The sequence below is a fragment of the Lipomyces chichibuensis genome (genome assembly GCF_038497645.1).
Source record: "Lipomyces chichibuensis strain CBS 12929 unplaced genomic scaffold V1513scaffold_4, whole genome shotgun sequence".
Classification (NCBI taxonomy): domain Eukaryota; kingdom Fungi; phylum Ascomycota; class Lipomycetes; order Lipomycetales; family Lipomycetaceae; genus Lipomyces; species Lipomyces chichibuensis.
The window spans coordinates 239,160-253,295 of NW_027117456.1; the positions used below are offsets into that span (position 1 = coordinate 239,160).

The 14,136-nt window shown below is 45.7% G+C and overlaps 4 protein-coding genes across 4 annotated transcripts; 1 reads left to right on the forward strand and 3 right to left on the reverse strand.

Moving 5' to 3' along the window:
- Positions 1-109: 109 nt before the first annotated feature.
- V1513DRAFT_423222 (uncharacterized protein) lies at positions 110-2,937 on the forward strand (the record flags this gene model as incomplete). Its single annotated transcript, XM_066896022.1, has 7 exons — positions 110-1,147; positions 1,203-1,519; positions 1,583-1,655; positions 1,708-1,941; positions 2,007-2,571; positions 2,636-2,750; positions 2,823-2,937. The coding sequence occupies 7 exons, from the start codon at positions 110-112 to the stop codon at positions 2,935-2,937; spliced, it is 2,457 nt and encodes an 818-aa protein (XP_066755564.1).
- A 2,222-nt stretch (positions 2,938-5,159) lies between these two features.
- V1513DRAFT_423223 (uncharacterized protein) lies at positions 5,160-6,440 on the reverse strand (the record flags this gene model as incomplete). Its single annotated transcript, XM_066896023.1, has 2 exons — positions 5,160-6,296; positions 6,345-6,440. The coding sequence occupies 2 exons, from the start codon at positions 6,438-6,440 to the stop codon at positions 5,160-5,162; spliced, it is 1,233 nt and encodes a 410-aa protein (XP_066755565.1).
- A 1,376-nt stretch (positions 6,441-7,816) lies between these two features.
- V1513DRAFT_215950 (Thiolase, N-terminal domain-containing protein) lies at positions 7,817-9,339 on the reverse strand. Its single transcript, XM_066894371.1, has 2 exons — positions 9,124-9,339; positions 7,817-9,070 (listed from the first exon to the last, which is right to left on the reverse strand). Exons 1-2 carry the CDS (start codon positions 9,239-9,241, stop codon positions 7,995-7,997), a joined length of 1,194 nt encoding a protein of 397 aa, XP_066755566.1. The 5' UTR covers positions 9,242-9,339; the 3' UTR covers positions 7,817-7,994.
- A 994-nt stretch (positions 9,340-10,333) lies between these two features.
- V1513DRAFT_438157 (GNAT acetyltransferase 2-domain-containing protein) lies at positions 10,334-14,135 on the reverse strand. The gene is made up of 3 exons (XM_066897026.1): positions 13,961-14,135; positions 13,738-13,883; positions 10,334-13,682 (listed from the first exon to the last, which is right to left on the reverse strand). Exons 1-3 carry the CDS (start codon positions 14,015-14,017, stop codon positions 10,559-10,561), a joined length of 3,327 nt encoding a protein of 1,108 aa, XP_066755567.1. The 5' UTR covers positions 14,018-14,135; the 3' UTR covers positions 10,334-10,558.
- Position 14,136: the final 1 nt, after the last annotated feature.

A 14,136-nucleotide genomic window follows, 5' to 3' on the forward strand; every position in this document is an offset into this window, starting at 1 on the left:
TTCTCTTGCATGGTTGATCCAGCAGTGTTGTCCTACGGAAATGTCAGGCAGAAAGATATACGCGACATAGAGATTGAATGGCATCTCAAGCAAACCGCGACATTGAAATATGCCCAAACGGACAACAGATGGCGGTAATGGGACTCCAAAGCGTAACAGGACTAGGACAGCAGCAACGCCCGACTCATCACCTGGCTCAAAGAGAACGCTAGACTTTTTTTTTGCCAATCGATCATTGAATAATTCACCGGCTGATCATACAGGTGGAATATGGAAGCCGTCTCATCAGAAATCTGAAAATGGAAATGAAATCGCCGACGAAGAGCTGGCAAGGAAACTGCAGGCTCAGTTCGACGCCGAGTATCGCGAGCTCAATCAAAACACTGCAAAGCAGCTCGTACAGGATCCCGAACACTCTACTATATTTGATAGTACTGGAGAATCTAATTCCAAGTCTGATATGCTAAAGCTATCCGAAAGTGATATAACGGCTGCCGAGGCCGTCGACTGTGGAGTCCGGCCGCCGTCACCCGCCAAAGAGGTTGCGTTGAAATCTATGGCAGCAATTTACGGCTCGATTGCGACTATTGACTTTACCATTAGCCCTCCTGAATTTGATCCTATTGAGCATCTGACTGCTTTGAAGAGCTTGGTCCCCGCCCCGTACCTTCTACTGACGCACCTTTTTACCCAAGTGGATGCCACCAGATCGCGAATCAAGATCATCAATGGCCTCACCAACTTCATACGCCTGCTCACACTACTGGACAAATCAGCTATTATATCAGCTGTATGGCTCTCTACTAATTCGATTGGCCCACCATACACTGCCTTAGAACTGGGTATTGGTGGATCTATATTATCGAAAGCTTTAAAGACTGTCTCGGGAATATCGGCGCCAGCACTAAAAAGCTTGTATGATAAGCACGGAGATATAGGTGATGTTGCATTCGAGGCAAAGGTGTCCGTCCGTACACTTGTAGATCCTCCGCGATTGACCATCAAAGGTGTATATGACACGCTATTGCAAATAGCGGTCGCGAAAGGGAGCAAAAGCCAGGAGCTGAAACAGAAGCTGGTGGAAAAACTTCTTATCAGAGGTAGAGGTGAGGAAGTCAGATATCTCACGAGAACGTTCGTGCAGCACGTATGTACAATACTACATATTATTGTGATTTGGAATGCTGAGTCTGGACTCCTAGCTAAGAATAGGTGCCGTTCGGACAACAATGCTGACAGCTCTAGCTAGAGCTTTCACGTTTACTGAATATGGCACTGATTGTGCTCAAGATAAGCTTCAAAAGGCAGAAGAAATCGTACGTCAGTGCTACGCACGACATCCTAATTATAACGACATCATAGCCGGGTTATTGGTGTCTGGTGTTGAAAAGTTGGCAGAGTCATGTCCTATGACCTTACATATACCAATTTTACCCATGCTGGGTAGTATTACTAAGGACATGTCTGAAATGCTGTTAAAGATTGGGAATGAGCACACTGAATTTGCTTGCGAATTCAAGTATGAGACATGGGTGGTGCTTTGCCAAGTTAGATGAGTTTGGAATCTGACCTATTTTGTCAGATACGACGGTCAGCGAGCACAGATACATTATGATGACAGCGGGAAGATCTCAATTTTTAGTCGGCATCTCGAAGTAAGAATCCTCTACTGGTCGCTACAAGGGACTGATTTACTAAAAATAATAGCTCATGACAGATAAGTATCCTGATATTGTTGACGTGTTGCAATCACACAGGGTTATTTTGGACGGCACAAGGTCTTTCATTCTGGAAGGCGAAATTGTTGCTGTCAACGAAGGCACCGGTGCATTGGGTTCATTTCAGAGTCTGGCAAACCGGGGTCGTAAAGACGTGCAGATAGCCAGTATATCTGTGACCGTCTGTTTATTCGCTTTCGACTTAATGTATCTAAATGGAGAGGTACGTATGATTTGCCAGTGAAAGATTTGTCGATCTAGGGGATCTGATATAATGTTTTGTTGTAGTCTTTATTGGACGTCCCATTTCGAACAAGGCGGGAACTTCTGCGTAGTTCGTTTGCTCCCGTACCTCATAAATTCGCATACGCTGAAAATATTGATGCCACCCCTCTTGATCAAGACGCCATATCTACCTTTTTTCAGTCATCAATCGAATCCAAATGTGAAGGAATAATGGTGAAATTACTGGACTCCATTGCCGCTACGACGACCGTCTCTACTAGGAGAACCAAGGCCCTTCTATCTACATATACTCCTGATCTTCGACGTGAGTCCTGGCTAAAGGTGAAGAAAGATTACGATTCCGCAGCAGATTCGTTAGATTTGGTGCCAATAGGTGGATGGTATGGAAACGGACGAAAGTCGAATTTCTGGTCACCAGTACTCTTGGCTGTCCGTGATCCGGATACAGGCGTCTTTCAAGCTGTCTGTAAATGCATGACCGGATTTACAGATGCGATGTATAAAGAGATTAAAGCCAAATATGACGAGGGAACAATTAACGTAACACGATTAAAGCCGGCTGATTTTGAAACGCCGCTCACGCCGGAGTACTTTTGGGTGCCACAGGGTAACTTAGTTCTGTTCTGGAAATCCAGCATGCACAATTTCTAACATAGATTATTTATATGCAGAAGTCTGGGAGATTAAGTTTGCCGATGTTACTTTAAGTCCTGTGTACACTGCTGCGCAGGGAATCCTATCAGATCGCGGATTAAGTATTAGGTTTCCAAGATTTATTAGGAAGAGGTAAGTAGCACTGGATATTAACAGATTCTTATGTCTAGTTTGTACTCAGGCTAATTGGTACTGTGAATACAGAGATGACAAAGGTGTCGAAGAAGCGAGTAGTCCAGCTTTCCTAGCAGAATTATACCAACGGCAGCAGTCCAGGGGAACCGAGGACCAAGATAATTTGTACGAACAGTTCTATTAGATAGACATACTATATGTATGTGTATTGTGTGTGATGGGTTCGAACTTGATCGCGCCCGGTTGATTGATAGTAACCGAAAATGTCAGCATGTCAAGCATATGTCACGTTATGCAATTATCAGTGGAGACGTACAGATCTACTACATACATCCATCAGTCATTTCATCACGTCCTCTTTGTCCTCCTTATCCGGTGGCTTGTTCTCAAACTACCTGAGACCCTGCGCGGCCGTTTTATTACGACCGGCGCCGGGAGTCCCATGCTAATAAGCGACTCTTTCGGAAAATGAACCAAGTCCAATACATTCTCAATAGCAACAGTGATCACGTTTTGCAATTCTCGCGGCGATATATTTGTAAACATAACACCTGTATCCCACAAATACGATCGCAAAAACACAATCGGCTGAGCTCGCAAGGTATGCAAATCCTGAAATGGAAGTGTATTATTCCCAGTAGTATTGTTATAATTCTGACAATTGATAAATGTGTCATTCACGAAATCCGTGAAGAGGAGATACATCCGCATAGAAGTTTGACAATATATAGCCAAGCACGCTAGAAGACGTAGGTCGAAGCCGACATGATGAAGTTTTTCGATGGAGAGTCTTCCTCTTAGGAATTCATCCCACCAGAATTTGCACAGAGGAGTATCATCTGGCTGTACGAAGCTGGGTTGGTGCTTTATGAAGTTTGATGGAAATGTGATGCTTCTTTTCCTCGGGATTCTGGTTAATACTAATACTGGTTCGAATGAACATTTGGGATACGATTGTTCGTGCTGACAGAGTCCGTTAGCATTGGGCAACTCTAACAGCTCATGTAAAAATATCGCTCAGTAAACCTCCTCGAGAAAGCAACAAAGTAAATGTTCTATCGTCTCCGCTTCATGCAAAAAGTCTGTGTCGGTATTTCCATGGTTTTTTAGTTTGTGTACGAACTGGTTGAAGGATCTGAAAATCTCTGTCATAGGACTGATATCAGCCATTATCGCAGCATTAGAAATAGGACAGTCAAGAGATTTTAATGCCGAATATGACAGCATTCAGGTGTGCCGCCACATAAGTCAGTGTTGGAAAACAGGCTATTGGAAGATCAGTCGTGGGCTTGTGGTAGATAATTAGAAAAATTCGGTCCGAATGAGAACTGTGGATGATAATATACGCAGTCTGTTTGTTAGTCCTGATCAGCAACTGAACTAACGAGGTTAAAATGGTTATTAGCGCTGATCACGTTACTAATGATTTTCACTACAACCATGAATGAATAGTCTCCCTCGGCCACTGATTCGATCTTGTGAACAGCATATTCGGTCCTTCGATCCCGTGAAGTTGGCAATCTTGGTCTATGCCAATGTTGGCAATCTTGGTCTATGCCAATGTTGGTCGCAATAAATGGAGCTGAATATTAAGAGAAACAGAATGGACTGCGTGGGAATTATAAAAATAAACAGGCATTGAAAGCCCATATTAATTTAAAAACAGCATCATCAAGTCCGTCCTTGTTCACTCTCATCCTGTTCGGAATAATAGCGGTCGTGTGTGATTTCGCCAGTTACATGGAGTGGTGCAACGTATACTCGGGTGATTAAATGCCGAACGCTGTCGGAAGGTTGACCACCGCCGCCGCATATGCAGCGGCCAGGTTCTAGAAGTCCATGACATGGCGATGAGTATCATTAAGGTAGCTGATTGATTCAGTTGAGCTCGTAAGGTAATTGAATATTCACGTACTACTCAAGACTAAGCGCGATGCTAGAGTTCATGAGTCAAGTTGTCGAAGTGATAATCATCACAAAGCTAGCATTACCAACACACGATATGAGACAATGTCATTAGTAGAACTATAGTATGACACGCAAAAAGGCAAACCCACATGATATGACGACCAATAGCAATAACAAAAACAGCAATACAAAACACACCGCCAAGTTAAGAAGACGGCATATGTATTATATGCGACGCAGATGAGATAAAGTCAGACAATAAAAGGCACCATTCGCAATAAAGATAATAAGTACAAAACACTAATACATGCCCATAAGCCATAACCCAACATGACCCGAAATTATTAAAGATCTATAAAAATAACTAGAGATATAAAACGAAATTCCCAAAAAGAAACTATAAGGCGCCAACAATAGATATTCGCGTCTGAATATAGATATTGCCGACAGACCCACAAATAAACTTTTTTTGCTTCCAGTTATACAAGAATAAAAGGATTAAGGGTTCTCTGGCTTCCATGGTGGTGGGTTATGAACATCGGCATCGCCACAGAGGTCATTCCAAGACAAGAATTGGCCATCAATGGTATAAGCACCGCCAGATTGATACACCTTTTTGCTCTTCTCGAGGACGTCTGGGTTATCGCGCTCGCGCGACCACCACATCTGTGGCCACCAAGCATCCATGGCTTTCTTCGGACCGTTGAAGTGCAATACGGGGGGAAGAGCGCCTGAAACCTTGTTGAAGGCGAGCATACGGCGTTGTGAAGGTGATTTCCGTGGATATGTGAAGAGATCATCATGCACAAACATTACATCCGCATGAGAGAAAGTCATTGTCTGGAACAGTTCGGACATGTAATCGACGGTCATGTTAAGGTCTTGCTGGCCATACACCTCAGCAATATACATCTGGTCAGAGTATACCTCTTCTGGAGGAGCGTGAGAGATAGAGTAGTTTGCGCGGTCGTAAATTTCTCGGAGAATGGACACTGGGCCGATCATGTTGCCAGAGTTCAGCCATCGTGGGCGATTGTAGTTGAATTTCTCTTTCGGGTTCAGGACAGGCTGGCGGCCGTCCGTCCAAGGTCCGTAGGAATTAATCGGAAGTGTAGATTCGGGGATGTTAGTACATGCTGGAGAGTTTAGCTCGTTCGGCCAACACTTCTTGTCTGCACCGAAGACAGCAATATCGTACCCCTCCGGCTCGGCTAACTCGAGGAAGTGCGAGACCAAGTCACGATACGGAAGCTGGTACCAGACATCGAAGCCATCCATAATTAGAGCATACTGGTCTGGTCGCATTCGGTGTAGAAATTCATCGATACCATTGATCTTTCTTACACGGGCCTGAGGAGCATTGGCATAGACTTTGCCCCAGTTGATAAGTGTGGGCTTCGGGTAGTCATTGATCAAGGCAGTATACAACGATCTGCAGAAGTTGAAATGGCTGGATGTCAACGGAATAAGAAATTCAACCTCCAGCGGCTTTCCGTTCACTATGGGATCCTCTTTGGTGGGAACCGACTGTGATGGAGGGATAGGCATTGTGCTGAGATTCTCGTCTGCTACAAGAACAGTGCTAGAGAGCTTATCTCGTGCAGAAGCGGCTATAACTGTTGCCAAAGTCGTGTCCTATAAAGAGTTAGAAAATTTCACCACCACAAGTTTATTAACGCGTACCTTTGCCGCGGACAGGAACAACAGGACAACACAAGCCACTGCTACACATATGACTAACTTCTTCGCAGAATTGGGCTTCCTAACTATCCCCGACATGTTTGACAAGACTTTACTGGACTGATCCACGCGAACTTTGTTCAAGGGCACGAAGCAGTAGCCAAGGCAATGGCAGGACGAGTTAGGGAAACGACGAGCGCCAGGATGCAAGGTCGGACGACGACTAGAAGAATGACGGACGCGAAAAAAATGGAGACGAAAGGAGCGGAGGGCGTCGCGGAGTGCAGAGGAACTGGCGACGAGGAAGCACTGAATAGACGACAGCCAAGGAGGCAGCATGCACATTCCTGGCGAACGATAGTTAAAATGCTGCATGGTGGTTATTCCGGGGATGTTCGCACAGTGGGTTTAGCTTCATAATGTGCAAGTTCGAGCCGCAGTGACCGCAGGCTACGCCCCAGAAGAGCTTATGTGCAGCACCTCGCCAAACCCAGTCACCGAAATGGTGACTGGTCGTCATTTCAAATTGCAACTTTTTAGGTTGCGATATCAAAGTGACGACCATTATTGCCACGTGCTGCTTCAAGGGCTCACACGTTTAAGGAACGCAGACAAAAACCCTTATATGCTTCCGGCTTCCTAACTTTCATTTCCCTGCCAAAGTTGCAACTGGTCATATATCACTCTGATTGTTGCATAAGATCGATATAGTTAAATTATTAGTTAACACTAAAAAATGCTTTCAATCGTGTTTTCGCGAGCGACCACAATCAGCTCACAGTGAATATCGTTGGTCATAGCAGTGCACGCAGTTACACAAGCAATTAGATCAATATTATTATATATTGCATCCAGATATGTGCCCGTAGGCCAAGTAGTCGTCATAAACATTATACACACCCACCCTCCGTAAAGTTACGGAACCGTCGTTGATGGAACTTATTGAAGATCATTGGCTAATTCGATGGTAACCACTTACAATCAAACACTGGTGCTGCACACTTGTTATCTCGTAAGAACGACAGCCAAGCAGCAACCTTCATCTGACAAAAATTACTCAATTTTAGCCGGAATAAAGTCCAAGTTACTGGGACTTACGCAGTGTACAGCGGCAATATCTGTTACTCCTCCGGTGAACGCGAGTGTACTGCTCTATGCTAATGCCCTCTGCCAATATACTAATGCATTCTCACTATTTGTATGGCAATTGCATGAGATTTTAAGTGAGTGTATTGTGCGGCAGAACGGAAGTCTACGACTAGAAAATGAAGCTAGAGTACTACACCCATATCCGTAGCTCGAACAATATTTTATAATATTGTTTCTCAGCTTTCTCAGACACTGAGGTACTCGTTGATGGGGAAGAAACTAATACCATAAAAGACTCATACGTCATTGTTCAAGTGCATGCTGTTGTCGCAGGATCTTGCTTGTTGTAACGGCGACGTCTTTCTCAATATCTCATACTTCCAAATATCCCTTTGATGAAGACGACTCCGTAATCCCTTTTAATCTCTAAGCCAACATGCAATTAGACCATATCCTACAATATATAATATATATAAGTTTTCCGATCGCTGCGATCGCCCCTCTCTACTTAATTACAAAGCCTGTACACAAATGTTGTAACGATACACTAAGAACGGCAACTTTCTACAAAATCTCAATTACAACAGCACTAGCGCCACCCCCACCATTGCAGATTGCAGCAACGCCAATTTTCCCCCCCTCCTGTTTCAAAACTGAAGAAAGAGTGACAATAACACGAGCACCAGAACAGCCGAGCGGGTGGCCAAGAGCGACAGCTCCACCGTAGACATTGACTTTATCAGAGGAAAGGCCGAGAATCTTCGAGTTAGCGCAGCCGACAACAGAGAATGCCTCGTTGAATTCGAAGAAGTCAACGTCAGAAAGCTCGAGGCCGGCGTGTTTGAGAGCCTTCGGGACGGCCAGAGCGGGAGAAGTGGTGAACTTGACGGGAGCCTGGGCGGCTTCACCCCATCCACGGAGCTTAGCGATCGGTGTCAACCCGAGCTCTGCAACCTTGCTAGCAGAAGCGAGTATAATCGCAGCGGCACCGTCATTAAGGGGAGAAGCATTCGGAGCTGTAACGGTGCCGTCTTTCTTGAACACAGTACGAGCAGCCTTCAACTTCTCGACATTCAAGTTGTTAGCCTCTTCATCAATGCTAATCGTCTTGCCAGGTTTGCCACGGAAACCAGGGATCTCAATTGGAGCAATCTCGGCGGCGAACTTGCCCTCTTTGTGAGCCTTCTGTGCTCGGGTGTAACTCTCAATGGCAAAGTTATCCTGATCCTCGCGAGTAATATCATGAGTCTCAGCACACACCTCGGCAGCATCCCCCATAAACTTGTTGTCGTATGCGTCCTGGAGACCATCACGCTGGAGACCGTCAATCAATTGCCCACTTCCGTACTTGATACCATTGCGGACAGAAACGTAGTGAGGGACGTTGCTCATGGATTCGGTACCCCCGACAACGACGATATCAGCATTTCCGGTTATAATTGTCTGAGCACCAAAGATGAAGGCTTTCATGCCAGAGGCACAGACCTTATTGATTGTAGCAGCAACGACGTGCTCTCCGAGGCCAGCCTTAAGAGCAACCTGTCGAGCAGGTGCCTGTCCCAAGTTTGCGCTCATGACGTTTCCAAAGTAAATCTCTTCAACGGCAGAAGGCTCCAACTTGGGAACCTTTGCAAGAGCAGCTGTGTTAAGTTAGATTAGACACTGTGAGTATGTAAGCATGAGGAGGACCTACCCTTGACAGCGTGCGCACCGAGATCTGTGGCAGAGAGCGAAGACAAACTGCCTAGTAAGCTACCCATGGGAGTACGGGCAACGGAAACAATGTAAACTTCGTTCTGGTTGGCAACCATTGTGAATATAGCGCTGTGGGATATGTTGAAACTTCAAACTAAAAATTACGGGTTCTCCTAATAGCTTTGATATCAACGGAATATGCAGTAGATATATATATGGCCACTATCTGTAAAAGTTAGCCAGTGTGAGTGTGTGAAAGTGGACTATTGCCTCCTTGGTAAAATGATTACTAGCGTGCGGCGCGTCAGGATGGATGGACTCGGGGCTCGCAGGACTGGAGTCTCTCGTGCGGGACGTGGAAGTTTTTGTCGTCACTGAGATATTCGCGGGTAATTTCTGGCGCGCGTCGCTGTCAGCACGGGAAGATTCGGTAAAATTCAGCACTAGTCCTGGCTTGAAGAAGTCCATAAGCGTATATCTCAGCACGGACCCCCCAACACTAAAGAATCAAATTCTCGTTATATCAGGCTTTAAATCAAAGATGGCCGCATCGGTTTGCCAATTAAAGCTGCACACGAATGAGGATTTTGCTTATTCGTTTTCGATTTTCAGGGCCATTGATATTCGTATTCGAACTACGGAAGGTCTTATATTCGATTTGTAATTATTCGTAGTTTTACCGCGTCGCCATAGTACTCCAGGGCTAGGGTACATTCAAATCTTAGCAGTCTCGCGTCGCGTCTTTACCCTTACACACGCATCCGGATATGCGAGTGTATTTGCTCCACTGGCGAACAAAATATTTGGTAGCAGCGCCAGCAGATCGCATCGTCAAAAGGGTTCGCTCAACTCGAGCACCCAGTAGTGTCGATCCAATCACTCCTGGCGATCCAGGAAGCCCAAGCACCCAAAGTCATGGTTCTTCAGCGGACTTCTCTCAGCAGACTGAATGATGAAGATTCCCTCGAGACACCCAGCGTGTCCTGCGATTACGAACTTTCGCCCAAGAAAACGGAGAACCAATTTTTATGGGTGCATTAAAACATGAGAGCCCACCTCGCTAAGCACGGAATATTTTCAAGCGGCTCCGAAGTTAGCCATGGAGACGACCACAAAATAAACGAAAGGCTAGTTTGTTCCAGAGACAGACGGAGACCAAAGCGACAAAGCTCTTGGAACACAGTGGATAGTCGCGGCTTATATGCCATTCATGATGTCGAGTCGCCGACTGACATTCCAGCAAAGCATTCCCAACAAAATTTGAACACCCGCAGCTTGATATGGCAATATCGACTCGCAAATCAAATCTCAATCAGTATTTACAGTAGCTAGAAAAACAGACAAGTGCATATTACTTCATTAACCAATGATACTACTAAATGGTCATCTGAAAGAAAAACAAAAATTTAAAGGCGCCAATTCTCTTATGTCTCCTAATGATTCCTGCTTTTCTTACCTTTCTTACCACCGCTCTTGTCCACCTTCCTCATTTCCTGCTCGTAAATCTCCGTAGCAGTAGAATCACCTCCCTTTCGCTTCTTTGCTTTCGTGCTCTTTACGCTGATCACGCCTTTACCCTCACTCTCAATCCGACCTTTCAATCTATTTGATATTTCCCATTCCGCAGGATCGGTATCAATTGCGTACTGCGACAAATCCAAGGCATTAATAAGCGCCTTCTGTTTCTCCTTCAGCTCGTCTAATACTTCGGCGCCTGCATCCGCCAAGTCGTCCTCGAGTCGCTGCGACAAAGGCGTAAATCCCGAGACCAAATCTCCATTAATGATCTCTTCGTCCTCCTCGGCAGGGGCAACGACATTATTCTCATTCTTCCTCTCAACGACTCGCTTGCTGCTGTCGTCAAAGAGGGTAGCTTCCACCGCCCGTTCTAAGACACTTCGGATGAACGACGAAATCTTGCGCACACTCTTAGCAAACATGGCAAGAACCTGATTACTAGGCAGATTAAGTTCCTTCTCCAACGCGGTGATGTCTTTTTTCTGCAAGCCTATACCCAGGAGAATAGTAGCTTGAATAGCGGACAGCCTCACTTCTTCTTCCTCCCGGTCCGGGAATTCCGTGCCTTCGGAAATAATTGCACGAAGTTTGTTTTGGAAATAAAGCTGCGCGATGGGAGGGAGTAGATCGACAATGACGTGATAGTCAAGCAGGTTATTGGCGTATGACTCTAATCGTTTCAAGTCGTAAGGTGAAAACAGAGAATCAATGTCTTTCTTGCAGATATATGATTTCTCCTTGACTCCAGCCGATTCTAAGACTGACAAACCCGTGACGGCGGAGAAATCTCTAAACTCATAAGCTAACAGCTGCGTAAAGCGTTTTCTGAAGTCCGATGTAAAGCCATCTAGCCACTCAGCCCTTCCCTCGTCTCCAGACGGCAGAACCTTGATCATAACGCTGGTATGCTCGCCGGTCAACTCATTAGCGGTCTGACGAAGATATACTGGTCTGAATCCTGCCTTTTTCCAGAATTTCAATAACTGAGGCGTTAATCCATATGAGACACCCATGTAATCTAGTCGCGTCGGCCGTTTCTCATTTAACTTCAACAACAATGGAGGCATATGCTTCGCATCCCGAACTTTAATCTGCTCAGTCTGTAGCGTGGCCGTTGTCTCCAACTGCTCGTCTGTCAATCTCGCCAATGAGGATTCCCCAACACTAAAAGCTTTCTCGTTGTCATCAATTGGCGCAAATTTACCCCCATAGTACTCAGCCAGGAGATCAATTGCGCGAGATCCGTATCCCATCTTCGTATACTCCGGATGCGTCGCAATACGCACAACACGAGCACCAGACAGAGTACCGAATTCAGAGTCCTGAAACTGCTGAGACACAATCCATGGGATCAGATCACCACCTGCGCGCTGTCCGCGGTTAAGATTGTTCATAATGCTCTGCCTCGATATTTCACCTTCAAGTGCTACTTGGACGACGCAAAGCGGTTCCGGCAATCGGTTATCGTTCTCCTCTGTCGGCGGCAGAAGTACGAACAGCTGATGCGCTGGAGCATCGCTGAGAAGCTGCAGATCATTTGGTGAGTTCTTGTAATGGCTTGCGACGTAGAGCGCCATCATGCGGTGTAAGAACGCCTCAGAAACTGGGTGATAAGAGAACAGCGTGTCTCGGTTAACATAGTACAGCTGGCATTCGGTGGGATGGGGGACTGTCTTCTTGCCGCCGGCGGATGAAATACTTTGAGGGAGTGTCGCATCAAGACACAACAGCTTGTTCAACCAATTCTCAACAGGATCCCCAGGAGCGTAGCGTATGGGCTCATTCAAAGCTATTTCACGTAGTGTTCTGCTGCCGATACCAGATGGACTGTCTATAAAACGTGTGGACTCCTTTCCTGCACGGTCAACGATGGCGGAGCTGTTGGTGGCGGATGAATTCTCTTTTTTAACAGAGATGGTTCGTGATTGTTCACGAAGCTGTTGAATCAATTTCAGAGAAAGAGACCGTCCGGTACCTTCGTAGCCATTAATAGTAGACGCCATGAACACCAAATAGGGGCCGATAAGTTTTCGAACAAGCGGCAGAGGAATAGCTGCTGCCTCGTCAATGACGACAAGCTCGGCCTGGCCGAGGACTAGGGCATCAGATGGACGAATGTACTGGATTGTCTGTCTGTGTGACCTGAAGATATTGACACGCACAATTGCCTTGTTAAATTCCGGATCAGTGGACTGAAGAATATCATAGTCCAAATGCTCGTCGTAGCCAAGGGCATCAAATCCTTTGAAGATAAACTCGAAGAGAGTCTTCAAGTTCTCTGGGCTGGGTGACGTGATGAAAATATTGGAGTAACCGTGAGAAACAGCAGCCGCGACAGCGAGACCCATGGCAGCTGACTTTCCCCTACCACGGCCCGCTGTGAGTGTCACTGTACTTCTAAGGGTCTTCTCAGCTATAGCATCGATGAAGGTGGTCACCGCTCTGGCCTGATCAACCGTTCGCGTGACCGACACCAACGCTCCTGCTGGCTGAACGTCCTCCAAGCTAGCCTTGATTTGCTTCAGCTCGCGTCCCTCTTTCGACAACTTCTTGTCACTACCTTCGTCATCCTCATCGACAGGCGGTAGTGGCTTAACATTCTTTGCTCCAGATATGGGTAAGACGTTTAATTCGTCGTCGACCACGAGGCATGTCTCGCAAGAACCCAGCGACAGAATAAACCGCTCGTTGAATCGTGCGACAACATCATCGTGAGCCTCCGTCCGATATCTTGAATGAATATCCATTGTCATTGTATATAGTTGCTTCAAACTAGTCAAAGTCTTGAGCAAAATCACGACAATACCACCACCCTCAACCGTTTCAATCGTTCGAGCCAACAAATTTGGTGTCAAAGCTTCGAAATCTTGAAGTATGCACATTCCGAACGTATTACCGAGAATCTTTTCTGTTTCTTTGTAATACACGTATCTGACATTCTGTAGACTCACAAAAAGCTCAAATGGGTCTTCCGAGTTGGCTTCACGAACGCCGCGCTTAACTTCCTTCTTGATCTTATTCTCGCGTTTCTTTCGATGACTGTCATGAATCGTTATTAAGAGTCACACCTCTAATCAAACAAATATTAAGGCACCTTGTAAATCCGAGTAGCTTATTCTTGTATGCCCAAAGAACAGATTTATTCATCTTAATATCAACCAAACTTAACAGGTAATGCAAATTCGGCAACTGGTCACGGGCATGATCTCCAATAATGACAAAGAAACTTCGTTTCCGTTCCTACATTAAATGCTCACATGTTAGTAAAGATCTGACCAGACCCTAGTTGAGTCTGATTTAGATATCATAAGACTCACTTGAATGCCGTTTCTGATCAGCGTCGGAATCCGAGCGTCTATTGCTTTTTTGACCATTTTCTAAGCTCGTCAAATATATGACGCCCTAACAGTCACAGCAAGAAAATAACCACAAATATGAACCGTAGTGAACCTGTAAGATATTGGCCGCCGAGGATATTCCACTGAATACCGGG